The 26495-nt window shown below is 32.2% G+C and overlaps 2 protein-coding genes across 3 annotated transcripts; both read right to left on the bottom strand.

Annotated features, from left to right (window-relative positions):
- Positions 1-196: 196 nt before the first annotated feature.
- On the bottom strand, positions 197-5435 carry LOC143534805 (putative peroxygenase 4). Of its 2 annotated transcripts, none has more exons than XM_077029207.1 (7): positions 5295-5435; positions 5120-5212; positions 4299-4384; positions 1385-1485; positions 1141-1266; positions 536-688; positions 197-383 (listed from the first exon to the last, which is right to left on the bottom strand). In XM_077029207.1, exons 1-7 carry the CDS (start codon positions 5317-5319, stop codon positions 374-376), a joined length of 594 nt encoding a protein of 197 aa, XP_076885322.1. In that variant the 5' UTR covers positions 5320-5435; the 3' UTR covers positions 197-373. The 2 variants fall into 2 exon arrangements, with proteins under 2 accessions (XP_076885322.1, XP_076885323.1); XM_077029208.1 differs by having other exon boundaries at positions 1385-1482.
- A 17630-nt stretch (positions 5436-23065) lies between these two features.
- LOC143534804 (1-aminocyclopropane-1-carboxylate oxidase homolog 3-like) lies at positions 23066-25772 on the bottom strand. The gene is made up of 3 exons (XM_077029206.1): positions 25216-25772; positions 23995-24372; positions 23066-23391 (listed from the first exon to the last, which is right to left on the bottom strand). The coding sequence occupies exons 1-3, from the start codon at positions 25675-25677 to the stop codon at positions 23128-23130; spliced, it is 1104 nt and encodes a 367-aa protein (XP_076885321.1). The 5' UTR covers positions 25678-25772; the 3' UTR covers positions 23066-23127.
- Between the last annotated feature and the right edge of the window lie 723 nt (positions 25773-26495).

Below are 26495 nucleotides of genomic sequence, written 5' to 3'. Positions count from 1 at the left end.
TTTTCAAAAACTACATTCATAAATCTTAGAGAAATAACATTATCATGCATGACCTGTTGAATTTGACTAAGTAGCTCCACGTCTTCATACATAACTCACGTACGAAAGCTAAAGATATCATATGTATTAACATGTATTGGTTATCAAGAAAAGCTTTTTTGTGTTGGATTAATATTGTAAAGAATAAACAAACAAATTTACCCAAATAGCATCCCATTCACTATTTAAAGAATACATGTTACACACTTGCACAAATCATATCATACAAAAGAATAAACACACACATACATACACATGACCAATTACATACATTCAACACATTTCTATTCATCCATATGATCCACACCCATTAAAAATCAAATCACACAATCCATTATTTTTCACTGCAAAAAAAAGATTTTAAAAAAAGTTAATCAATATCATAGTGTCAAACTAAGTTCAAGGTCGGCTCATTTATTTCTTAATTCTTATATAAATATTTTTTAGTTACACATAGTTAACGTCTGCTAAATGTGTTCTACTTATAAGAGCTTACCTATGTTTATTCTTGGTTTTATTAATCTTCTCGGCTGCCATTTTCTCGAATAAGCTTCCATCGTAAACAGCTCGAATGGTTTCCTTTTTCAATAACCCGTCTTTGTCCTTAGCAAGGTAATACAATATCTTCCATTCTGAAAGACCTCCAATCCTACACGATACATTACCAATATTAAATCAGTATAACTAGAACTTTTCAACTCGAGGTTACAATAGTTCTGCCCAAAGGTGAATAGAAAAACCGAATTACCAAACTAGTGGAGAAATCCATGGTTCGGTTATGATTTTTTTAGTAACGGACTTTTATGGTTTGGTTATAGTTATACGCTTATAAATAACTGAATTAACTAACCCGAATAGACACTTCCTTTATATGTTATTTATATATAATATATAATATATAATATGCTATATGTCAAAAAAGTTTATTTATTAACTCTAAAGCCAACGGTTAATAGACCCTTAACCAAATAACGAAACCATCTTTTCCAATAACTGAATTAACCGAACCATTTAAAACTGAAGCGGGTTATAGGTTCGGTTCTAGACCATAACCGAACCATGTTAAGAAAAAAAAAATACTAAGAGTCAATGTATTCTTACCATCCTGCATAATCTTTGGGTTCTCGGTTTCCTTTAACGAATTCATTCAGTTCGTCTGCTGTCAGTGCGTCTGGATGTGTGCGTGCGTATTTGTGGAATATCTCATCAAACTTGGAAGGAACAAACCTTAAACACCAAGTTTAAGTGGTAATTAGTTAGATTATATTAAACATAGGTAAATAAACATTTGTAGACTAGTCATTTTTTAGTATTTGAATAGCAAGAGAGTATGATCAAATGATACCTTCCATGAGCATCATAGACGCCCGAATCACTTCCATGTTTCGCCATTTTAATGTTTTCAATGTTGATCGGAAAAAGTAGATTAGGACACTTCGTTCCCTGCTTCAAACAAATATAAAAACGTATGTTACTCGTGTCAGGCTGATGAGTCAAATGTTTGTACTGATAAACCAAAACATGACCCATGTATATATTCGTGATTAAATCAGCTTAAAACACTTGAAATATTGTAATTCATCTAACTAAACGAGTTAAACAGAGTGACAAGTAGTAAATAGGCTGACATGTCGTATTAATTAGAATAAACGGTTTCTAAAACGACATGGTTATTAAACCGGTTAAATATATATTAATCTTAAACCTTATTATTTTTGGGTGAAACTCTATAATCCAAACCTTTCTTTTTTTTTTTAATTTAACATTTTAACCTCCCATTATAATTTATTTAAGTGGCACTTGCTTGTGGTTCTAATCTTGCCCAAACTTCAAGTATTATACTTCTTCATGGTAAAGTAATACATTTAGCTTTTTAATGGGACGACAGGGATACTTACTATTTTCTATAAAAAAATATTTTAAATTTTTTTTAACTAATTAATATATTCTTTCATGAGGCAATTTCATAGAATAGTAACCAAGTTTTAAAAGTGTTTTAATTAGGTCACTCAACTTTCATATTTTATTAAATTAAAGGTTATAACATGTTTTTTTAACGCTTTTAATTTTTGTTTCACATAGAAAATATTTTTATCTTTTTTTTGATGTTGACGTTGAGTGGCGGCGTGGATTTTATTTTTTATTTTTGATTTTTAATATAATTAACGTTTTTTAATTTTTTAAAATATAACTACCTATATTGCAAATTCTGACCCTCACATCTTATCCTCCATTTCTTTCTTAACAAACAAAAAAATCGATGAGACTCGATTTGAAGATTTAATGACCTGATTTGAGAAAAATATGTATAGATGACCTAATTGAAACACTTTTAAAAGTTAGTTATTATTCTATGAGATATTCCCTTATTTCATCATCATCAAACATTGTTTGGTGAAATTACTTAAATAATGACCAAATACACAAAAATGTTACCTTATTTGTCACTTTCATAAATAATGGTATAATTTTGTTTGTGACATGAATGGTTTACTTTGTGTTTGCAAAAGTTGTCAAAAGTATAAAGATAAAAAATTGTACATGTAAGCATGTAACTATATGATTTTTGCATTCATATATAAAACATTTGAAATATATAAAAAAGAATGAATAAAATGTTTCATGCTAGGCATACCAAAGTTTTTATATTCAGAAATTTACTTAATATGTAAAGATTAAAATAGTAAAAAAGCATAATTTTAATCTAGACAATGCATTTTTTTGAATCAGATATCAACATAAAAAATAGATAAAAAGATTTTTTTATTGAAACAAAAACAAACCATGATAAAAAAAAACATGTTAAAACCTAAAACCTTTAATTTAATAAAATATGAAAGTCGAATGACTTAATTGAAACATTTTTTACAATTAAGTAAACTAACTTAAACAATTTTAAAATTTTGTTACTATTTTACAAATTTACCTCTATGTTTTTTTTTTAATATAAATAGTTTAAAATTTTAAATAATAATAATAAAGCCAACCTCGTAAGATAAGCACTTTGGCATGACTCCTACCCTACACGTTTATATCTCTAATAATAACTGCCATGCATCACGGTGTTCTAATTTCTTTTTATCAAAATTAATAATATTAGTTTTAACTTTTAAGTAACACAAACTAGAATCTTAATCTAAATTGTACATAACATAAAACAAAATTTGTCAAGCAAGTAAAGCCATGATCATAAACGTTTCGGTTTTCCAATTTGCTCCGGTTTAAAACTTGAAACCAGATGTGTAAACCAAATCAACTGCTTGATACTAACTTATCAATTCTAAAAAAAATTCAAAACCGGTCTGCTGTAAAGTTTGTTTTGATAATTTTGGTGAATCCGCGGTTCATTGCAAAGAACTCCCGGGGGTTTAAATTGGTCAGTGGTGTCCTTTGTGATGTGTTAAAACGGGCGGAAATCTCGGCAAGAAAAAAGACTCCTGTGAATTTCTTGTCAGGTTCGCGTGAAGGAAGGTCTACTCTCCGACCAGCGGACATTCTTATGTTTAGATGGATGGAGGGAAGCATGCTTGTGTGGACCTTACTGAGGTGTCCCCTATTGTCGGGCTTAGGGACACCGGATTTGTAGCTAGGCAGGTCGTGCTAAAGGTAGAAGCAGGAAAAATTGCTAAGCACGAGAAGGCGTGTATGGAGAATCAACACGCCTTCATTCCTTTTGCTTTTGATACATTTGGGTCTCTTGCCCCCGATGCCGCTACGTTTCTAAAAAGAGTTCAACAGTTCGTGCACAGTAACTCAACGATGCCGAAGAACGATAATTTTTATTTCAGTATGATCGGTTTTGCCATTCAAAAGAGGGTGGCGGCGCAACTTGTTGCCCGCTTACATGTCTTTTTCGTAAGTGGATCCTTTTATTTGAAATGAAATTACGTTTATTATTAAAAAAAAAAAAGAACCGAGGTACTTTGGCCACTAAACCGAACCGTTAAGAACCATAATTAGTAGTCCGGCGTAAATCTACCACCAAAACCTAACCAATTCAAGGAGTCATGGTAGAAATGTCAAATATTGCCTTTTCATTAACGGCTTCTAATCTTAAATCCGCCTAATCTGTATACGACAGGATTTAAATCTTCGACCTCTAAAGAAGAAAGCACCGATTATACACCTATGTTGCTTTTAATACCATTATCACCAAAATCTTGTCCATTCTTATTAAAATATTATTATACTAACCATGCAAATGATCATAATACAATTAACTAATTAAAAAAAAGCTGAATAATATAGATCATGCATACCGGACGAGTTTTGCCACTAAGTCCAACATTGATGAAGACTGCAGCAAATGAAGATAACAAAATACCACTTCCAATTGCTCTAAACCCTAAAAAAAAACAATTCCAAATTCAAATAATAATAATTAAAATAATACTCAGACATCACAAATAGTTGCTTAATAGGGTCTAGGGATGAGCATTTCTTACCGAATACCAGTATCATACTCGTACCGAGACCGAACACAAACAGTATCGGTATCGGTACTCGATTTTCATGCTTTTGCTATAGGTACAATTTGGTTTCGAGATTTTTAATGGTACCCACCGATAGGTACTAAACCGAAAAAAATAGGTACGGTTATTCAGTATATGGTTTCATTCATTTTTCGGGAGATCGTTACCGTACTTGTACCAAACAGGTACTCTGCCAAAAATACCGACACCGAAAAATGAATGGAACCATATACTGAATAACCGTACCGATTTTTTCGGTACGTTCCTATCAGTATCGGTACCATTAAAAATACCGAAACCAAATGGTACAATGCCGAAAACATGAAAACCGAGTACCTGTTCCCCCACCAATTGTGTTAGGTTGGTACCGGTATTAGGCAAAAGCTGCTTATCCTCTTTTAGGGATGAGGTCGGTACTGAACTAGTACCCTACCAAAATAATACCAACAAAAACGACCGAATACAAAAAATATCGAAATTTAATGATACAGATATCGAAACATAAAAACCAGGTACATGTATAGACTATGTTTGCCGGTATTTGGTAATAAAAATGCTCATCCCTACACGTAAATCAAATCTTTAACCGAAACCGAAACGAAACAAACCTTGAAAAGTTTCCCACGGGTAAATCACTCCATCGTTGTTACGATCAAAAAACGCAACATGTTTTTGTAACACGTTTTGATCATTATCAACTGCTGCGTTCATTTACAAATTGTGATATCTTTAAACAAAAAACAAAAAGAAATATAGAAATTTTGATATATATATTATATATACCTTCAAAATCAGATTTAACAGCCATGGATGCTTTGCTTGACAATATGGCTAAAACTAATGCGTCTAAACTGTTATGGAGAAAGAATCGTGTGCCTGTAAAGACTAAAAGCTTTGAAAGGTGGTTTAAGAATAATATAACAAGAGAAGGGTGTAAAGGGTTCTATAGTGGATTAAAGATTTGGGTTGCTTTTATACTTTTGGTAACATATATACTTTTAAAAAGAAAATAATAATAATAATAATAATAATATCTTTTTAATTTAATAGGTATAATATATAGTAACATATCTTTGAATATAATGCTATTTGTTTTACTTAACTCTTTGAATATTTATTTTATGTGTGGGGTACGTTTGAGTTAGTTTTGGGTTAAAATCAATTAAAAAGTTGAAACTTGTTATAATATTAGCTCTAATTATAACAAGATTATTGAAATGATAATTGATCTTTATTATATCTAATAGACAAGAGAGTGAAGAGATATATGAGTTGTGTTATAATATTAGCTCTAATTATAACAAGATTATTGAAATGATAATTGATCTTTATTATATCTAATAGACAAGAGAGTGAAGAGATATATGAGTTGTTAATTCTACTTGGATAATATTTCATTTCCATCGTTGTAGTATTTATACTACACAAAAGGTAAATGTACAGGAGATGAACATGACCATTAATTACATCTTGAATGTTCTTGTGGCCAATGTCTTTTGACAAAATTGAAATGTGTCATTCATAAATAGTGTCGGTGGTTCACAACACTCCCCCTTGGATGACACATTTTCAAAACTTCGAGGTCTTGAAGTACTGCCTCATTAAAAACCTTGCTAAAGAAAAACCCAATGGGAAAAAGCTTTAGCTAAGGGAAAAAGAGTGCAGTATATAGCTCCCCCTAAAATTGCAGGTCGTTACATTGTTCGTACATGGCGCATGCCAATATCATGAACATGTTTCCTGAATGTTGCTGTGGGAAGTGCTTTTGTGAAAAGATCAGCTGAGTTGTTGCTGGACTGGACATATCTCATTTCAACCTGATTGTCTTTAATAAGGTCTCGAGTATACTCAAAGTATCTTGGTGGTATATGCTTTGTTCTGTCACTTTTGATATATCCTTCCTTCATTTGCGAGACACAAGCTGCATTATCTTCATAGATAGGAGTTGGAATTCGATCTTTCTCTAGTCCACAAGAAATCAATATGTGTCGTGACATAGATCTTAACCATACACATTCTCTTGAAGCTTCATGCAATGCAATGACTTCAGCATGATTTGAAGATGTTGCAATGAGTGTTTGTTTCTGAGAACGCCATGAAATCGCAGTTCCTCCATTCTTAAATACATATCCAGTTTGAGATTTTGCTTTATGGGGATCAGATAAATAACCTGCATCTGCATAACCAACTAACCCTTCTTTTGAATCGTTAGGATAAAATAAACCTAAATCAACAGTTCCTTTTAAATACCGAAAAATATGTTTAATGCCATTCCAATATCTTTTAGTAGGGGATGAACTGAATCTTGCCAATAAATTAACTGCAAAAGAAATGTCAGGTCTTGTACAGTTAGTAAGATACATAAGTGCTCCAATTGCACTGAGGTATGGTACTTCGGGACCAAGAATCTCTTCATTATCTTCGCAAGGACGAAATGGATCATTGTCAACATTGAGTGATCTAACAACCATCGGTGTGCTTAAAGGATTTGCTTTGTCCATATTGAAACGTTTTAAGAGTTTCTCAGTATAAGTTGACTGATGCACAAGTATCCCATTATGCATATGCTCAATTTGTAAACCAAGACAATATTTGGTTTTTCCAAGATCTTTCATTTCGAATTCTTTCTTTAAAAGAGCAATTGCTTCATTAATTTCTTTTTGTGTCCCAATTAAATTTAGATCATCAACATACACAGCTATGATCACATATCCTGATGTTGTCTTCTTGATGAAGACATACGGACAAATAAGATTATTTGTGTATCCTTTGCTTATCAAATAATCACTCAAACAATTGTACCACATCCTTCTAGATTGTTTCAGTCCATACAAGGATCTTTGTAATTTGATGGAATACATTTCCTTAGGCTTTGAGCTTATTGCTTCGGGGAGTTTAAATCCTTCGGGAATTTTCATACAGATGTCACTATCTAGTGATCCATACAAGTAAGCTGTGACAACATCCATAAGACGCATCTCTAACTTTTTAGAGACTGCTAAGCTGATTAAATATCTAAACGTAATAGCATCCATGACAGGAGAATACGTTTCTTCATAGTCAATTCCTGGCATCTGAGAAAAACCTTGAGCTACAAGTCTTGCTTTATATCTTGTAACTTCATTTTTCTCATTTCGTTTTCTCACAAAAACCCATTTATATCCTACAGGTTTCATTGACTTTGGTGTAATGACAATAGGTCCAAAAACCTTTCGATTGTTTAGTGAGTTTAATTCAGCTTGCATAGCATCTTTCCATTTGTTCCAATCTTGTCGATTTTTACAATCATCTACAGATTTTGGTTCAGGGTCATCATTTTCATCCATGATATCGCTTGCCACAGAATAAGAAAATATATCATCAATATTTTTCATTTCATCTCGATCCCACATTATATGTGATTAACCATAGTTTATTGACAATTCTTTATTGGAATCATTTATTTCGTCCTGAGGAAATGTTATATCATTTATTCTTTCCTGAGGGAAGGTTTTGTCAATCATTCCTTCCTTAGGGTCAGTATCATTCTCAGAACCCTTTCTTTTTCGAGGATTTTTATCCTTTGAACCGATTGGCCTTCCACGTTTTAAACCTATTTGGGATTCATGAGGTGCATTATTATTATTTTGCTTGCTTGGAATCTCAACTCGAGCTGGAGCATTAGCAGCTGGTATATGAGATTTAGTGACCCTGTTTATATCAATAAATGCATCAGGTAACTGATTTGCAATTTCTTGTAGATGTATTATTTTTTGAACCTCTGTCTCACTTTGTTTTGATCTTGGGTCTAGGTGTAACAATGATGGTACACACCATGATATATCTCTTTCTTGCTTTTTCATTTCTCCCCCTAATGCTGGGAACATTGTCTCGTTAAAATGACAATCAGCAAAACGTGCTGTAAATACATCACCTGTTAAAGGTTCAAGGTATCTTATGATGGAAGATGTTTCATATCCAACATATATTCCCAACCTTCTTTGGGGACCCATTTTTGTGCGTTGTGGTGGTGCAATAGGAACATACACAGCACAACCAAAAATTCTAAGATGAGAGATATTTGGCTCATTTCCAGAAACAAGTTGTGTGGGAGAGTATTTATGATTTGCACTTGGTCTCACGCGGATTAATGATCCAGCATGCATAATTGCATGACCCCAAATAGAAACAGGGAGTTTTGTCCTCATTATTAATGGTCTAGCTATTAGCTGTAGGCGTTTGATCAACGACTCGGCTAAGCCATTTTGTGTGTGTACATGAGCAACAGGGTGTTCTACAACTATCCCCACAGACATGCAATAATCATCAAAAGCATGTGATGTAAATTCTCCCGCATTATCAAGCCTTACTCTTTTAATGGTATAATCTGAAAATGTGCACGTAATTTGATAATTTGAGCAAGAAATTTTGCAAAAGCAACATTACGAGTCGATAATAAAGAGATATTAGACCATCTGCTGGATGTGTCTATTAAGACCATGAAGTATCTAAATGGTCCACATGGTGGATGAATTGGTCCACATATGTCACCTTGAATTCTTTCAAGAAACATTGGTGTTTCTTTATCGACTTTTAATGGCGAAGGCCTTGTAATTAATTTTCCAAGAGAACAAGATGTACATTGAGGCATTTTATCTATTTTGTGGATCTTTTGACCTTTCAGTGGATGCCCATGTGTCTTTTCAATGATCCTTTTCATCATTGTGGATCCTGGATGGCCTAATCTGTCATGCCATAAGTTTATGATACCAGAATCGCAACAATTTTCTTTGACTGCCATATGTGCTTGAGGCACATTTATATATGTATAATGCAAACCAGAATGGAGCATTGACAATTTTTTCAATATTTGATCTTTGCTTATGATATGCAAATATTTTTCATTACTAACAGTCCTTGACTGAGTATCATATCCATTATGATATATGTTTCTGAAACTCAACAAATTTCTTGTTGATTTTGGGGAAAATAAAGCATTTTATATTTTGAGCTTTGTACCATTTGGTAATGCTAAATTAGCTTTTCCCACTCCTTCTATCAAGTTTGTAGGACCTGATATTGTATTGATGATCCCTTTTGTTGGTTTCAGTTTATAAAAATATTTTTTAGATCTAAGTATAGTATGCGTGGCTCCACTATCCGCTATACATATATCTTCTTCATTTGTTTGATCTTGTGCTCCGGTGATTTTCATTTTAAATCTTGAAAAATATTAAGAAAAAAAAATAAGTGTATAACGAAGAAATATGATATTTTAATAAGAACTTTATTTAATTGAAACACAAGTAGTACATGAAAGAGAAACTACATAATTAAAGATAATGAGAACACACTTAATAATTGCATCTAATTATAGTAGTCAAGCAACTTTGTTTCAAAGTTCCACCCCAAAGTCTTCAACGCTCAGCTCAGCATTGATATTATTAAAGTTATTAACATGGTTCACTTCTTTCTCTTTTCCGTTTAGAGAGGCTTGGTACAGTTCACACAGATGTGGAGCTGTGCGACAAGCCTTTGCCCAGTGGTTTGTATTTCCACATCTAAAACATGAAGTGCCATTGTTTTCGGACCTACCAGCTTCATTCCATTTATTTTGGTGGTTGGAATTGGTATTGTGTGGGACATGATAATTATTGGCTCTCTGGTTACGACCACGACCACGGCCACGACCACGACCGTAAGAGTTATTGTTCCATTTGAATGGATGCTTACGATCATTAAAATGCCTTTTGTCAAAATGACCACGTCCACGTCCACGGCCTCGTCCTCGACTTTGTTCCCATTTATGATCAGAATTTTTATGAGAACTTTTGTGAGCAACATGTGCTTCTGGTATTGCTAATGAACCCGTGGGACGAGATTGATGATTTTTCATCAATAATTCATTATTTTTCTCTGCTACAAGGAGTAATGCATTTAGATCAGAGTATCTCTTAAAATTCTGCAAACGATAATGTGTTTGCAAGTTTATATTTGATGCATGAAACGTGGAGAAAGTTTTCTCTAACTTTTCTTCCTCTGTTACGGGATACCCACAAAATTCTAGCTTTGAACAAATTCGGTATAAAGCAGAGGTGTAATCATTTACCCTCTTAAAATCTTGGAACCTAAGACTGTTCCATTCATCTCTAGAAGTAGGAAGTAAAACTTCCTTCAGATGACCGAATCTGCTTTTCAAATCTTCCCATATCATATATGGGTTATCATAATTAAAATACTCATGCTGTAGTAATTCATCAATACATTTATGGATGAAAACATCAGCTCTTGCTTTATCCTGGTCAGAGCAATCATTGTATTCTTGGATTGCGTCTAACACATCCATAGATTTTAAATGTCTTTTGACATTTGCTGTCCAGGACATATAATTTTCTCCAGAAATGTTGAGTGCAGGGAATTCGAGTTTTGCTATATTTGACATTTTGTTGCTAAACATAATAGAGCAAATAATAAGATAAATATTAGAATCCATATATATCAATCAACAATGAGATACAATACATTGGTAGAGCTATAAACATATAAAAGAAAAAGAAAATGCCGAAATCTTCAGATGGGAGATTAAAAATTAGAATGAGAAGTAGTATAAGCATTATAGTGACCAACATCAAAACCGGGTGAATCATTTTGAGAATTTTATCTTGGATAAATTTAATAAGAAGAATGTTTGTTGTAAATGAAATGGGATTAATGATTGGTTATTTATAGTGAAAGTTTATAACCCATTTATAACGGTTATATTACCGTTTATAACGGTAACATTACCGTTTGTGTGTGTGTGTATATATAATATATAATATTAATTATTTTAAAGTAAGATAATAAATAAGATATTAAATACAGTTTATTTTATAAAATATATATAATTAGTATGCACAATAATAAGAATAGAATTGTTAGTGTAAATAAATCTAACTTCTAAAATAGTTATCAAATTTTAATAACAATGTTTATACACATTATTGCTATTACTCAGTATATTAGTTAGTATATGTATATGCATAGATATATATCTAATGTACATAATTAAAGAAGTGTTTATGATGCTTATGTAGATACCTTTGTGTCTATTACCTTTCTTGGTTAGGATATAAGCGGCTCGTGCTGATAACGTGTTATAATATTAGCTCTAATTATAACAAGATTATTGAAATGATAATTGATCTTTATTATATCTAATAGACAAGGGAGTGAAGAGATATATGAGTTGTTAATTCTACTGGGATAATATTTCATTTCCATCGTTGTAGTATTTATACTACACAAAAGGTAAATGTACAGGAGATGAACATGACCATTAATTACATCTTGAGTGTTCTTGTGGCCAATGTCTTTTGACAAAATTGAAATGTGTCATTCATAAATAGTGTCGGTGGTTCACAACAAAACTTTGATTTTTGAAATTTTGAAAATTAATGAGTTTTGGTTTTCTAGGGTTCGGTTTTATCATTGAGTTTGAAAATTTTGTGATGGAGAATATAAAATTGTAAATTAGCAAAAAGTGATGAATTTGGACGTAAATTATTTTGTTAATTAGTTAATAACTAATTTTTTGTTATTCGTTTGGGCTAATTGTTTGAGTTACATGTTAATTAAATTATTATAAATTAACTGAAATGAAAACCTATACATTCAGTTTTTTTTTGTTTTTTCGGGTTTTATTAGATGCAAAACCAACACCAAACCGTAATTCCGCTTAAAAAATTAAAACCAAATAGTCGGTTTTTGTTTCGGTTTTTTTGGTTTGGAATTTGTTCACACCCCTAAAGTGTCTGGCGTAAAATATGTTTTATCAGGTATCATTACCATAGTATTGATGGGTCTAGTAGATTTCCGGTGAGGATTTAAAGTTCACATGAATCACCATGTCACATCTCATCTATGAATTAATGGACCATGTCCTTGCTATCATGTCACTACCACATGAAAATACTAACATAAAATATCTTGGGTTTGGTGAAAGGAACCTCTTGACCACATGCTATGGGCGCCCTTGGGGCGCGAAGGGCGCGAAACACCGCCGGGAGGGGGTGCGGAAGATGGGGGCAAAGGGTTGGGGCTTCAGAACGTCGGGCGCCTTTTGGCTCCATCTCTCACACACACATACATATATATGTATAGCAATTGGATAAATTATCCTAATAATAAATAGTTTTATAGGAAGACTCTGAATACATTATAGCCATTAGATTATGTAAATCAATGGCTGAGATTTAATATTACCAATAACCGACATAGTTTCCTAGAATTACTCTTTCATCATTATATAACCGACATAGTTTCCTAAAATTGTTCTTTCCCCGTAATTTGTAATGCCAAATGTAAAAAATTTGTTGGTTCTTACCAATCCTAGGAAACTTTTTATTCTTATATATATATATATATATATATTTAAAATTACCAATAACCGACATAGTTTCCTAGAATTACTCTTTTATCACTATAACCGACATAGTTTTCTATAATTGTTCTTTCACCATAATTTGTAATGTCAAATGTCAAAATTTTGCTGGTTCTTACAATCATATTTAAGAATAATTCTTGGAAACTATGTCGGTTATAATGATGAAAGAATAATTATAGGAAACTATGTCGGTTATTGATAATTTTAAATTTTAACCATTGATTAACATGATTAAATGGTTATGATTTATTCTTAGTCTTAAATGAATATTCATAATCTACATGGCACATAATAAATAAATAGTAAAAGAAAATTATAAAACATAAATGCACACATAACATATAACAAAATAATACATATGTTATAAAATCTACATTTGCATAAAGTAATAAATAAACAAATAATAAAACAATAAAGTTATATTCATATTTTTCCTATTTCTTAAACTATGGTACAACGTATAAATATGTTACTGCTTTAGTGCTTTATCATATTCTTCGGTTTTACTTTTGGAGGATTGTCAACTTTTGTATATGGATTTGACGTAAAGACTCCATTCAAAGACAATTGTGTGAAGTCTTGAAGAAGACACATCACACATGTACCATCCACAATATTCAAACAAGTATTTTTGTTCCATAAAATTTTATCCAATTAGTTAAACACCGGAAAGGTAGAAGTTGCGTGTTGTGACGGGTGTAAAACCTTTTGAAAATATAGTCGTAACGCACCGAAAAGAATACTGAAATGTGTTTTGTCTCTTTTATTTTTATGTAACGTTCAAACTCAGGCTACCAAACATGCATGTTGTGACAACAAACAACAATTATGATTAGAAATGCACCACCTCAGCCTACCAACTCGAGCCATCCTACAAAAAACCAACTCGAAACCAAACACCAATCACATCTACCAACTCAAGCCATCCCACAAATCCCATACATCAATTAAGGATAGACTCGCAACACCTAATCGCTATATATAGCATATTAAAATTCGTGTTTTTTAATATACCGGAATTAACTTTATTAAGTTTATGTGATAATTGACTTAAACCGGAAATTGGTTATGTTGTATTATAACTTATATCTCAACGTACCAAACTTTACACATATTTTTTAAAGTAATTTAAAACTAAAATATTTAAAATTTTGTCACTCGATATAAACCCTTAAAATTTTGTCACTCAATATAGACCCTTACATCAATTAAGATCAAAATCGCACCACCTCATCCTAGCTATATATAGCATATTACAATTCGTATTTTTAAATATACCGGCATTAAATTTTTAAAGTTTTATGAGATAACTTACTTAAGCCAGAAATTGGTTACATTGTACCAAAACTTAAATCTAAACATACAAAACTTTACACATATTTTTTAAAGTGATTTAAAACTAAAATTTTTAAAATTTTGTCACTCAATATAAGCCCTTACATCATTAAGTTTAAAATCGCATCGCCTCATCCTAGTTATATATAGTGTATATTACAATTCGTTTTTTTAAATACACCGGAATTAACCTTAAGTTTTATGCGATAGTTGATTTAAACATAAATTGGTTACATTGTACCATAAATTAAATCTAACTTTACATATATTTTTATAAATAAATAGAAACTAATTAAAATGTTAAAGAATATGTCACTCGAAGAATAATAGTTTCAGTGTGATACACATAATATTGATAATGTGTTAAAAGGTTAATAATGTCTTTTGATGTAGTAAACCATTTTCTAAAATAATAACCCTAACTCGATAACAAGAAAATATCGTTTAATTTGATCTATATCTATATATAAACTCGATTTCAAAGTTATAATTATATAACCACGTTCATTATTTATATAATTTATACCAGGGAAAAGTTAACATACAAATTAAATTAATGTGCTAGCTGTGAGAATCAAGTAGTGGAATTACGATACACTATAATTATACTTTGGTGTATATTTAATTACACTACTTTATTATTACAATTAGCATGTTAATTTAATTTGTTTTTAACTCTATATAAATGTTTAACGGTAAGATAAATTCTACGTTTTAAACATATGTTTTGTTTCTTAATAACAAAGCTTTATGATAACAATAATAAATTAATTAAGAAGATATCACTTTTGCTTTCACACATTCACTTTACCGTATCTGACTCAACAAAAATATTTGAATAACATATGTTCACTTAACGACATGGGTTTCTATAAAGTTATAGAAGATAGCTTTTAGAAATTACTTTACCGATAAATTATTTTATTGTCATCTAATCTATCTTATTAATTAACATCACCAGCCTCTATGGCCATCTCTAGGAATCGATAATAAGTTTTGGGCAAAATATGTAAAAAAAAAGCTTTAAGTAAAAGGGTTTTTATATTAGGTTTAAATAATTTAATTTTTTGAATAAGCTTATTGGTTAATAGTTTGGTTGTGCAATTTTTTTCCATAGTATGGATGTCAATGGGTCGGGTTTAGGTATTCTCAAACCCATACCCGGTTATTAAAGTCCATCCCAAACTCGTCCCAAACCGGTCGTGTTTTAATCGGATAATTACGACATGGGTTTCAGGTTTACCCATCGGGTTTCCTATTGGGTTTTGATAAAATACCCGTCGGGTATACCCGGCTCAAAACCCGTCGGGTTTTGACAGAATATAACTAATTGATTAAAAAGATGGTTACCACAAAGATAAAATATCTCAAATAATTAATATAAACAAGTTTCGACGAATAATATATTTGGAATATAGTATATATATAATAGTAAGCTATATCGGGTATATAATCGGGTAAATAGGTTTATGTTATCGGGTAATCATGTCATGTAATCGGGTATATTAGAAATCTCAAACCCGTTCCAAACCCGTGAAAAATTTTTAAACTAATCCCAAACCCATCCCAAACTCTAATGGGTCGGGTATTATCCGTCTCATTTATGTCGGGTTTCGAGTTTTCCCATTAGGTTCGGGTTTTATTGCCATCCCTATAATGTTACGTTAATTTATTTTATTAAAAAAATCCAAAATTAAAATTCCACTTTATTTTGCCCTCACACTTCCCGTACGCGTTTTAGCCTAATAATTCGTTATTGTTTTCTTTCCTTCAAGATAATAATAATAAAAAAAATAATAAAATCTAGTAACGTTGCTTAAGGAGATGAAGTAAGTGATACATATACACATAACATAAACTTAGAATCAATGGCAAATTTGAACATGACTTTACACTATGCAAAGCAACTCTAACCACATATTTACTTACACGCCAACGCAAACAATATTTTCCACCTTTAGAGGAACCAAATAATAATTGAATATAGCAATGATACATGTTTTCCATTATATCAACAAAAGTTTATCAAACTTTTTGATCATAACAAAATTGTTTCATTGGTTTCACACTACTTTGGGTTTTGAATGTTGGTGACACATTAAAATTGGAGCCGTTAAAATTTTAATAATGTAGTGTTGGGTACTCAGATTATGTTAACACGCAGAAGTGGGAGTGCGTCGTTGAATATTTTTACGTCTATTTTTCCTTTGATTTAACAGTCCCGTCCGAAAGCGTAGGTCCAACACCCCCAACAGCACATGGGTTCGATAAAATGTTTCCACATTTTTTTTATGGTTTTACGTCCTCACCGCAGTGCGAGGGATTTAACACTATTAAAAATACAAAATCAAAGAAAGAATAAAAGATTAGTGGGCTGGAGAATTAGTAAGAACCAGGCTTAATTAGTGTTGGGCTTATGCTAATGAATGGGTTGCCGAGCAAAAGAAAATGAAAAAGAAAAAAAGAAGAATAAGATAGATAAAAGCAAAGCAGCATGAATGATTAAGACAGACAGTTCTCAACTCGACGGTATGTTGTACACATAGCCAATTCCTATATGTCTAGAATAGATGCGCCTGACAACGATTAATGTTCGTCTCCGACGGTATATGGTTAGACATTTTGGGGATCTTTCAGTTTGATGGACAAAACCTTGAGCTACTTCATCAAAATGGACAATTTAGGGACTTTCCTTAATACAAATAATAGTAATAGCCATTTTTAGTCTTGTTTCATTGTTGTGCACTAGTGCAAAATGGTGTAGTAATATATAACTAATTATCATTGATTTTTGATTTTTACCAATTGTTATATTTGTATGATTAAATTATGTACAAACATACAATAATATGTTTTCCATGTGTTGAGGGAATCATGTATAAGTGATATAGCACCATCAATTATTTTGCTACAATGTTTGCCACATCAACCTTAGTCTTTATAAGCGATATAACGTTATCGTCATCATCCTCGATGCCGACTAAATAACCTTGCTTTCGTCGATTCTATAAGATTGTCTTACATACTATGTACATTCATCCTTTTCAAGATACGTTCAAACATATAAGTTAATAATTTTTTGTGATGTTGTTACGAATTGAAAGAGAATGAATAAAACAAAGCATTATGGGTAATATGAAGATTGTGAATTTCATTATTTGACTACATTCGTCACTAGAGGTGTACAAATTAACCTGTTTGAGACCAGTTCACTACAGTCCGAACCAAACCTGTATGACCAAAAAACCGGTTCCAGCGAAACTGGTTACCAACCGACCTAGCTCACCGGTTCCTTTTTGGAACTAGCAAATCAAAATTTTAAAACAGACCGATTTGAAAAAAAAAATCAGTTTTAAACCGAACCGAATCGGTTATGACCAGTTCGAACATTCATGCTCTTAAATTGGTTTCTAAACCTAACCAGTTTGGGTCAAACCCTTTTTGACCAGGCTTTGATCAAACCGATCCAGTTTGAAAAAAAAAAACGGTTTTGTACACCTCTATTCATGACACGTGTCATCCAAATTGGGCTGCAATCAAAATGTATTGCTTTGGGTCATAGTCAGTCAGCCACAAAAGACCAAAATAACTACTAACCAGGCCCATTAATTAAGAAAGTTAACGAGCTTTAGTTATTTCAGTGTTAACTTTTAAGGAATACTTTTATTCGATACTAAAATAAGTAAATAACTATGAATTGTGACAATTGGGTTCATATTTATTCTTGTGATTATTATTTGGTTATTTTACACGCCACCTGATCGTGCCCAGTACATTGTACTTAGTTTAGTTTAGGATCGAACAGTTGGTGTGTAAGTACATAACCGCTCTAGGTACGTGGAAGAATCAATGTAAGCTATGTGTATGTAGCCGATTAAACATTAATGTTATTATGTTATCGATTAAGTGTTGCGACTAAGTAATTGAACCGGGTATCAGAAGTGTCGCGTGTTCTCCTCTTTGTAACCTTTCAACTTTTTTCATGCTTCTGGCTTTTTAAGTTGAATTATAAGTTAGTTTAGCTTTAGGTTAATTCAACAATCTTCGATTAAAATTTTTCATTTTCTTTCATAATCAATTAAAATATATAATATTAAACCGCATGCTTCTCTCGTGGATACGATATCCTGCTTACTTTAGTTACCTAAAACCCAAGTTATTTAGGTTTTTGTATGAATTGAACGGCGATCATCACCTGTCAGTCAACTATGAAAGAATTGAGCATTAAATTGTGGAATTGAACTTGTGTTATAACTCATGATCATCATTGAGATAGTGTAATCCCTAAATTTTGTAAAGTGAATAACATGTTAAATTTAAGGAATATTGGCAAGAACTAGGATTTGTGGCATTACCAATTTACCATGGCACGATGGAATAGTTTTTTCTTTTATATATTATATACCTACACTGTAACACCATATGCAAATTTCACATAAAATTTGTACATGATAGATGTTAAGTTCAAAAGAGATTAGAGATCCCCAACCTGAGATACTATCAATATGTGTTGGGCGTACTAGTTGTGGATGATAGACGAACTAAGTGACATGTTAGGAAGCTTTCACCCCAAGTATTGTTACGCTCATAAACAAGGGCGTGAGCTCCCTTTGCGTAACACATCAATATTGGTTGGTACTTGGTAGTAGATGTTAGATGTTACAAATGGTACAAGTGCGATGTTAGATGCTACAAATGGTACAAGTGCCTCACGTGTGTCGTTTGAGATGGCTGGACAACCCTCATCTAAGTGACGAGTCCCTAAAATAGTGCTTGGAAAGCTTTAATAGAATGTTACATCTCTTGGCCGATTGAAAACGTTAGACAAACATTATTGATGAACAAACATTGTAACAGATCATGGTAATTTCCTAGTTTATATTTTCCAAGTTTAGTATAAATAGGGATCCAAGGTTGTTTAGATTATTAGTTTTGATTGAGTTTAATACAAAAGAACATTGTTCTTAGCACCTTCGATTCTATTTATCGTCTTTGATTAATCAAGAGTGTCTTGAGTATTGATCGCTTCCAAAACTGCATCAGTTAGTTCAAAGACGATAAATAGAATCAAAAGTTCAAAAGGCAACGTTCTTATAATCAAAAATTGAAAATTACATAACATTCCATCCTAACTTATACTAAAATATAAAATAATAAATTGGTAACATAATAATCTTAAACTAATAAAATCAAATTACAAATTATGAAATAACTCTACATCAGAAAGATTTGAATCAAATTAAAAAGTATGAAAAACTTTATTTCTTTTTTTAATAATGTCATACAATTAAAAGTTGATTGTTTTAAAAATTCGGAGATTAAAAGATGTGCGTGGTGTGATTATAATAATAATGAATTCACTCGTCAAGATTTTTTTGGAACGACCAACTAAGTAACATCGGGTACTCCGTACGCGGCTCTCATTGGCTAAAGGTAGCCCGAGCCGGCCACGAGTCCGGACGGACGAAGCTCCTAGCGGTCCACCTATTGAGGGATTCCCCGGATAAAACCCGACCCCCACACCCGCCAAACGGCACGACAGCGAGGAGCCGGTAAAACCGGGTGAGATTAGGACTCGAACCCTGGCAAGCCAGGGTCATCCCTCATATCCAGGGGCGAAGCTATGTGGGGACCGGGGTTGGCCCCGGCCACTGCCGTTTTCTCCGTTAATATGGTAAATTTTGCGATTTTTCTCAAAAAAATTTATAGGTATTAAGCGCGGTCACCCCGATATATTTTTCCAAAATGCTGTCGGTCACTGCTGATTGTCTTATTAAATATAATACTCCATCGTTTGGTTTTTTTTCTAAACCCTCACAATATTTATAAACAAAAGTTACAAAATAGTAGTCAAATAGTAAAAGATTTGTTTTTATAAATATTTTAGGTCTTTGCAATTCTTCTTCTAGGTATTCACCTTTAAGGATGAGATTGATCGGTATCATACCGGTACCGGTATCGATACCAAAATATCGGTTCGATACCGGTATTGAAGGTAAAATTTGAGATATACCGGTGCCAAAATCAAAACTTTGGTATCTATTCGGTACCGACGGTACCAAATCTGTACCGATTTCGGTACCAGTACAGGTATCAATACCAATTTGTTTATCCCTACTCACCATTCCTCTCGCATCATCATGAATATTTGAGGTTTTTGTTGGTTAAAAAATTATTTTGTTTTTTTATTGTAAGAACAACTGTTTGAATAAATAAATAAAATTAGATATATAGATGTCATATTGTTTGATACGACCTGACCCGACCCGAATCACAGACATAAACCAAATCGTCGATCCGAAAATTTTTTAGTCCGTGACTTCGGTCACTCCCGTGACTAAGCCCAAGCTTCGCCACTGCTCATATCTCTCATATAAAATGATGATAGTGAGGTTTGAACCCCATACCTCTTACTAGTAATGTAAGTACTATATCATTGAGCCATATCCAATTTATTTCAGTCAGCAAGATAGCTATTTTTATTTTTTATTGATCTTTTTATATTAGATAAGCATAGTTTTTAAAAGAGTACACTTATTCAAACATTTATTTCGCATCATCGATATTTCCAATTTTAATTGGTGGTAACCTTGACGTATACACATTAAAGAATTCTGATTATTTGGATGTGATTTCTTTTGACTTATTCATGAGTCATGACCTTTTTGTTTAGGACTTCAGGTTGCACCCCTTTATATGTTGTATACTAGGTTAGCTACCTGTGTAACACACGGGTTAGAATAAATAAATTTATTTAAATAATAACATAATGTGACATACAAAAACAATATGTTCAACAGATATAAAGATATATTATATCGTATAATAAATTACACACTATACAATATGAAAATAGAAAATTTATAAATCTCTAAATATTTCTTGATACAACAATATGTGTAGTTTTATTTGTAGCTTTACTTGTTTTTCCTTGTTTTTCAAAACTTAGTTTCACATTATTTCTAATTTTAACTCTAGATAATGCAACAAATAACGGGTCACGAGTTAAAACAAATTGTCTAAAAAATAAACCAATAATCTACAATAATTGACCTTCGCTTTTGTTAATCTTTATTCCAAACAAAAATTAAGTGAAAATTTCATTATTTAAAATTAGTACTTTTATCTAAAGGTGTATGATTTAAAAAAAAATTAAAATTGTGAGTTTCAATATTATTTCCGTATATGATTTCGGTTTCTATAGCACGGTTATCATATTGTATTTTCACATGTAGCTTAATTTCATTGCAATTATCAATTTTCTAGTTAATATTTTAATCAGCATCAGTTCAACATAAGCTTTTAAAACTAACCTATGACTTAGCAACCTTATATTTTGAGGTCATTTAAAAAATCAAGAAACTAATGCTTTCTGGTAACGTATCATTTTGTCTGATAGATACCATATGAAGAATATAAGGATATACAAAGTCAATTTATCGTCTGATTAACAGTGTGCTAACGTTTAACATTTGTATTCCAAATGTAAGAAGTTGTCTTTACGGCATGAAAAACCAAAACATGTAGTATAGTGTTAATATTTTTGGGATTTTTAAGATGATGAACTTAACATAACTGATGGATTGATTAAATAGCAAATTAAAAAAATGTTGTAAATGGCTACTTTTTTAAACCAACCCGTGGATCGAAACCCATTCTAATAATAAATTGTTTTGACTTGAACAATGATTGATATTTTAACCGGTTAAAGAACCCGTCGTTTAAATTAACATAAACACTGAGAACTTCAATGGTTAATTTGTCTTTTAAGAGTTTGAATGATTAAAAAGAAAAAAAATGTATTTAATATGAGAGAGAGGAAGGAAAATTTAAAATACAAAATTATTAATAATAAAGATAAATGTATTTAATATGAGAGAGATGATGGAAAATTTTGTAAGAATTAATATAGTGATATTTATTATATAGTATAGATAGCACTATATTGCCACATTCAATATATAGAGGGTTTTTGTTATATCATATTCGTATCTTACATGTCACGTCTGTATGTGGCATATAGTTATTTAATTATTTTTTATTTTTTAAATTATTATGTTTTTTTTAATTTTTTAAAACAAATACCTACAAATCTAATTAATATTTTTTATTAATATTTTTTTAATTAATATTTTTTTAAAAATAATAAATGTTTTTCTATTAACACTTGTTTAATTACTATTTTTTTAAAATAAATATCAACTTCCACCACCGCAACACATTCCACGTGTATATCTCGTCGTGCGTTTGCTTTCAGAGCTTCGCAAGCTCGTGAGCTGATTCGTTCATCGTAGGTCACCCTCCATCGTGGTGAGGACTACAAACTACCACCGCCACATTTAGACCACAGGGCTGGCCCGTCGGACGTTGGACGCGACAACGACGTGCTGTCGCCTGTTGTTTTATTTGTACAAACTCGTTGTACAATTTTATTTATATTCTTTGTAATTTATTTTTTGCTTGTTTCGTTGTAATATGGAATTCGAGCCGACCATTGATGATCACATTTGTATTAAAAAGTGACTTTTAAAAAAAATTACTAATACCAAAAAAAATACATTTAAAAAAAAATAATTAATAATAAAAAACAAAAGAAAATATAAAAACTTCTATATATCACATATAGCGCTGTATGCGATATACAGATTTAATTAAATGCCCCGTCTGGGGTACAACCATATACCTAACGGTGACATCCGCAAAATTATATTACTTGTACCATCTCCTACTATAAAAGGCCAAGAATAACTCGACTTTATTATGTAATGTTATGTAAAATGATGATATATTATGTTATTTTTTTCTATAAGCAATTTCAAACAGACATCATATTTCACATCAAATGATACAAGTATTCATATAACCATACATGCCACATCATGCCTTTGTGTTATCAACTTTGTAGAAATTGGTTAATGTTTTCCCATCAAGTTCCTTAGTGAAAAACCTTCTCATGTAGTCTTCATACACGAATTCCCTATAAACCGCGGGTTTGGTGCTAGATACGAGCTCTGGGAACGGACCGTATAGTTTGTCTCTGTTGCTAGGATTGAAAAACACAGCGATGGAAACACGTGCTCCTTCAACAGGGTTTGCTAACACGCGATGTTGCGCACTTTTGTATTCATCGTTAGACATCATCTGTAAATTTAAAAAATAAATATATATGTATCGATTAGTTCATTTAAGCAATTACTATTACTTAGACTTGCGTTTTCGAACATGTTATATAAAAAAAAAATAAAAAAAAATTAAGTGTGTGGATAAAGGTGGTGTAAACGAGTCAAGTTGCTCGTAAGGTCATTGGGATTGGTTTGTTTTAGCCCGAGCTGGAGTATAAAAATAAGTTTATTTAGTAAACAAGCATGAGCTGAGCTTCACTTATCAAACAAACCATTGGGCTCACGCTCGTTTACTAAACAAAATTATTTTTAGGCTCGAGCTCAGCTTTTAAACAAGCCAAGCTCGATTAGCTCAAGAGCGGCTTGACTATTTATATTACTTTTATCCGAACACTTAAAACTGTTTTTTTTTGTATAAAATACAAAATTATAATTAAATATCTATAAAAGTTATTTAAATATGTATATGAATTAACTTATAAATAATAAATGAGCCAAGCCAACCTCGAGCTGAACAACTACTCATGATTCTAGCTCGACCTTTAAAAATTAAAAATAAATCTCGAAACGAACCAAGTTCGAGCTCTCGTAAGTCAAACAAGACGCGCTCGAGTGTGGTTACCTGTAGTAGATCACCTATGTTGACAACAATAGCACCATGAACAGCCTCAACATCAGCCCACTCATCACCACACTTAACCTGCAGCAACCCACCAACTTCATTCTGCACCACCATGGTTAACACCCCGGGATCGGTGTGCGACGACAGCCCGACCGTGAGCTCTGGCTGCGGACACGGTGGATAATAATGTGATGCAAATACCCTTCCTTCCAAACATGTCAACTCCTTCAATCTATCACTTTTTATACCCAATCCTTCACATAATATAGACATTAGTTCTGCTCCTAACCCGACTGCCGCCTTGTCCCATTCCGCGAGCGGTGTTCTACACATCTCGGGTACCGCCTCCCAGTCGGGCTCTACGGGTGACATCCTCACCTGTAAACAGGAGTGTGCATGAAACCAAAAAAAAAAACCGGAAAAGTGAACTGAAATAAAAACTGACGGTTTTGTTTTGTGCTTTTGTAAAATCGAACTTACGGTTCGGTTTTGATCTTGTATGTAATAAAAAAAGAAAAACAGAGCTAAACCGAATTTATAGGTTTTCATTATTTTTAATTTTATTTCAAGTAATTTATATAAATTTAATTAATATATAACTCAAATATTTTAGCCCGAATATATAATAATTAGTTTGTTGTTAATTTTACAAAATGATTTTAGGCCCGATGCATTAATTTGTACCATTTTTTTTTCAGCACAAATATTTTAAGCTCAAATAATAAAACCTAAACAAACCCAGATCGAAAATAAAAACCGAACTGTTTTCAAATATTAAAAAAATGTTGTTTCGTTTTTGGTTCGGTTTTAGCCCAAAACAGACTAAAACCGATGAAGCGAAACCAAACGATTTTCAAAAACCGAAGTTTCGTTTTTCGGTTCAGTTTAAACCCCAAACCAACCAAACTGAAACCGACGATATTAATTTAAACAATAAAAAACCAAAGTTTCATTTTTTGGTTCGATTTTTAACTCAAAACCGACCAAACTGAACCGAACCCGAACGATTTTTTTTAAAAAAAAAATCATAAAATAAAGTTTCGTTTATTGGTTCGGTTTTAACCCAAACCCGACCAAATCATTTGGTTCGATTTTTAACTCAAAACCGACCAAACTGAACCGAACCCGAACGATTTTAAAAAAAAAATCATAAAATAAAGTTTCGTTTATTGGTTCGGTTTTAACCCAAACCCGACCAAATCAAAAAGTACACACCCCTACCTGCAACGTGTCACGCCAGCTGGCAGCTTTTGACTGATACAAGTCAAAGTTGGTGGAATAAGCTGCTCCTTTACCCGCCTCTCTATGATAAAACCGCATCTTATACTCCGTCGATTGCTCAAAAAAGTTCTTCATCGAACCAACAGCCGTATCGATTATATTTAACGGAATACTATGATTTACAATCTGAAAAAACCCAAGCGTCGAAGCCGATCGTCGAATTTGGTCAACGACCGTTGACTTTTTTTCGGATAAGTCGATAATTGGAACAGTTAACCGAGGTCGGTTTTTGGGTTTCGGGCCGGGTAGATTCTCGGGCGGGTGGTGGAAGAAGCGTGGGATGGCAGTGACACCAGAATCTACTAGTCCTTTTACGCCGATTTTTGATTCGTCGAATTGTTTCACTTCTTTTAGACGATCATGGTCGTGTTCGTGTTCGTGTTCAGTTGTAATGGGTGCCATGATGATGAATATTATTATTATTATGATTTATGAATATAAACAATAAGATGAGTTTTCTAGTGTTTATATTGAAGGTACAAGATATTAATTGGTAATGAAGTAACGTGTTAAATATGGATTCTATGCATTGATTGAGGTTGTTGTTGAGCCATGTAATATGTACATGTGACATGTGACATGTTTGACAATTAAAATGTCGTGTAAAGTTAACTAATTTGTGTTTTTGTGGGGACCAAACAAACTATCACCAAGTTTATGGGACTTGGGATATGTAGTAATGTACAAAATAAAAACTTTTTAAGTTTTCTAAAATTTATATTTGGTTGTAAATAATAATTGTAATAGAAATATAAGTTAGATCACGATTTTATCTGTATATGACAGTGAAACTCGAACACGATTAAGATGCTTGAAATTCCAAAGGACGGAAATAAATATTACATATGAGATAACTTTTAAAACTTACGTAGATTTGCGATTACGTGATATATTCATTTACCAAATTATATACCCAATATAATTTTCTTTTCTTTATTTATTTTATGTACATATAGTGTATACTGTATTTGTTATAGTTTTTTTTTCCGTGTATCACATTGTTTCTAATGAGGTTGTAGATCTTATGGGCCAGTTTCGATTGAGATTATGATAGAAGTGCAGTGAGGGGCAGTCGGCACTAAGCCTGTAGCAGTATGTTTATTTTAACCGTTTATCACTCGAATAATCGAATACCTAGTAGCCACTCGTGGACGTTCAGTTTAGATCGAACGACATTAAATTTGTGTGTTCGTTTAATGCTTTTCGTGTTCTGTCTTTGT

This window comes from Bidens hawaiensis, unplaced genomic scaffold (genome assembly GCF_021521415.1).
Source record: "Bidens hawaiensis isolate Kalapana, Puna unplaced genomic scaffold, B.hawaiensis_p1.1 tig00010344_1, whole genome shotgun sequence".
NCBI classification, from domain to species: domain Eukaryota; kingdom Viridiplantae; phylum Streptophyta; class Magnoliopsida; order Asterales; family Asteraceae; genus Bidens; species Bidens hawaiensis.
Note: the sequence above shows the minus strand (reverse complement) of the source record. Positions and strands in the feature narration are given on the sequence as shown.

What these genes read in the sequence shown, in the direction of transcription:
- LOC143534804 (XM_077029206.1), bottom strand. Translation starts at nt 25,677, where the DNA reads ATGGCACCCATTACAACTGAACACGAACACGAACACGACCATGATCGT. An exon ending in GCTGGCGTGACACGTTGCAG is followed by an intron (nt 24,373 to 25,215) that starts GTAGGGGTGTGT and finishes TCCTGTTTACAG; the next exon opens with GTGAGGATGTCACCCGTAGA. An exon ending in ACATAGGTGATCTACTACAG is followed by an intron (nt 23,392 to 23,994) that starts GTAACCACACTC and finishes TTAAATTTACAG; the next exon opens with ATGATGTCTAACGATGAATA.
- LOC143534805 (XM_077029207.1), bottom strand. Translation starts at nt 5,319, where the DNA reads ATGGCTGTTAAATCTGATTTTGAAG. An exon ending in CCCGTGGGAAACTTTTCAAG is followed by an intron (nt 4,385 to 5,119) that starts GTTTGTTTCGTT and finishes GTTTTTTTTTAG; the next exon opens with GGTTTAGAGCAATTGGAAGT. An exon ending in TTAGTGGCAAAACTCGTCCG is followed by an intron (nt 1,486 to 4,298) that starts GTATGCATGATC and finishes ATTTGTTTGAAG; the next exon opens with CAGGGAACGAAGTGTCCTAA.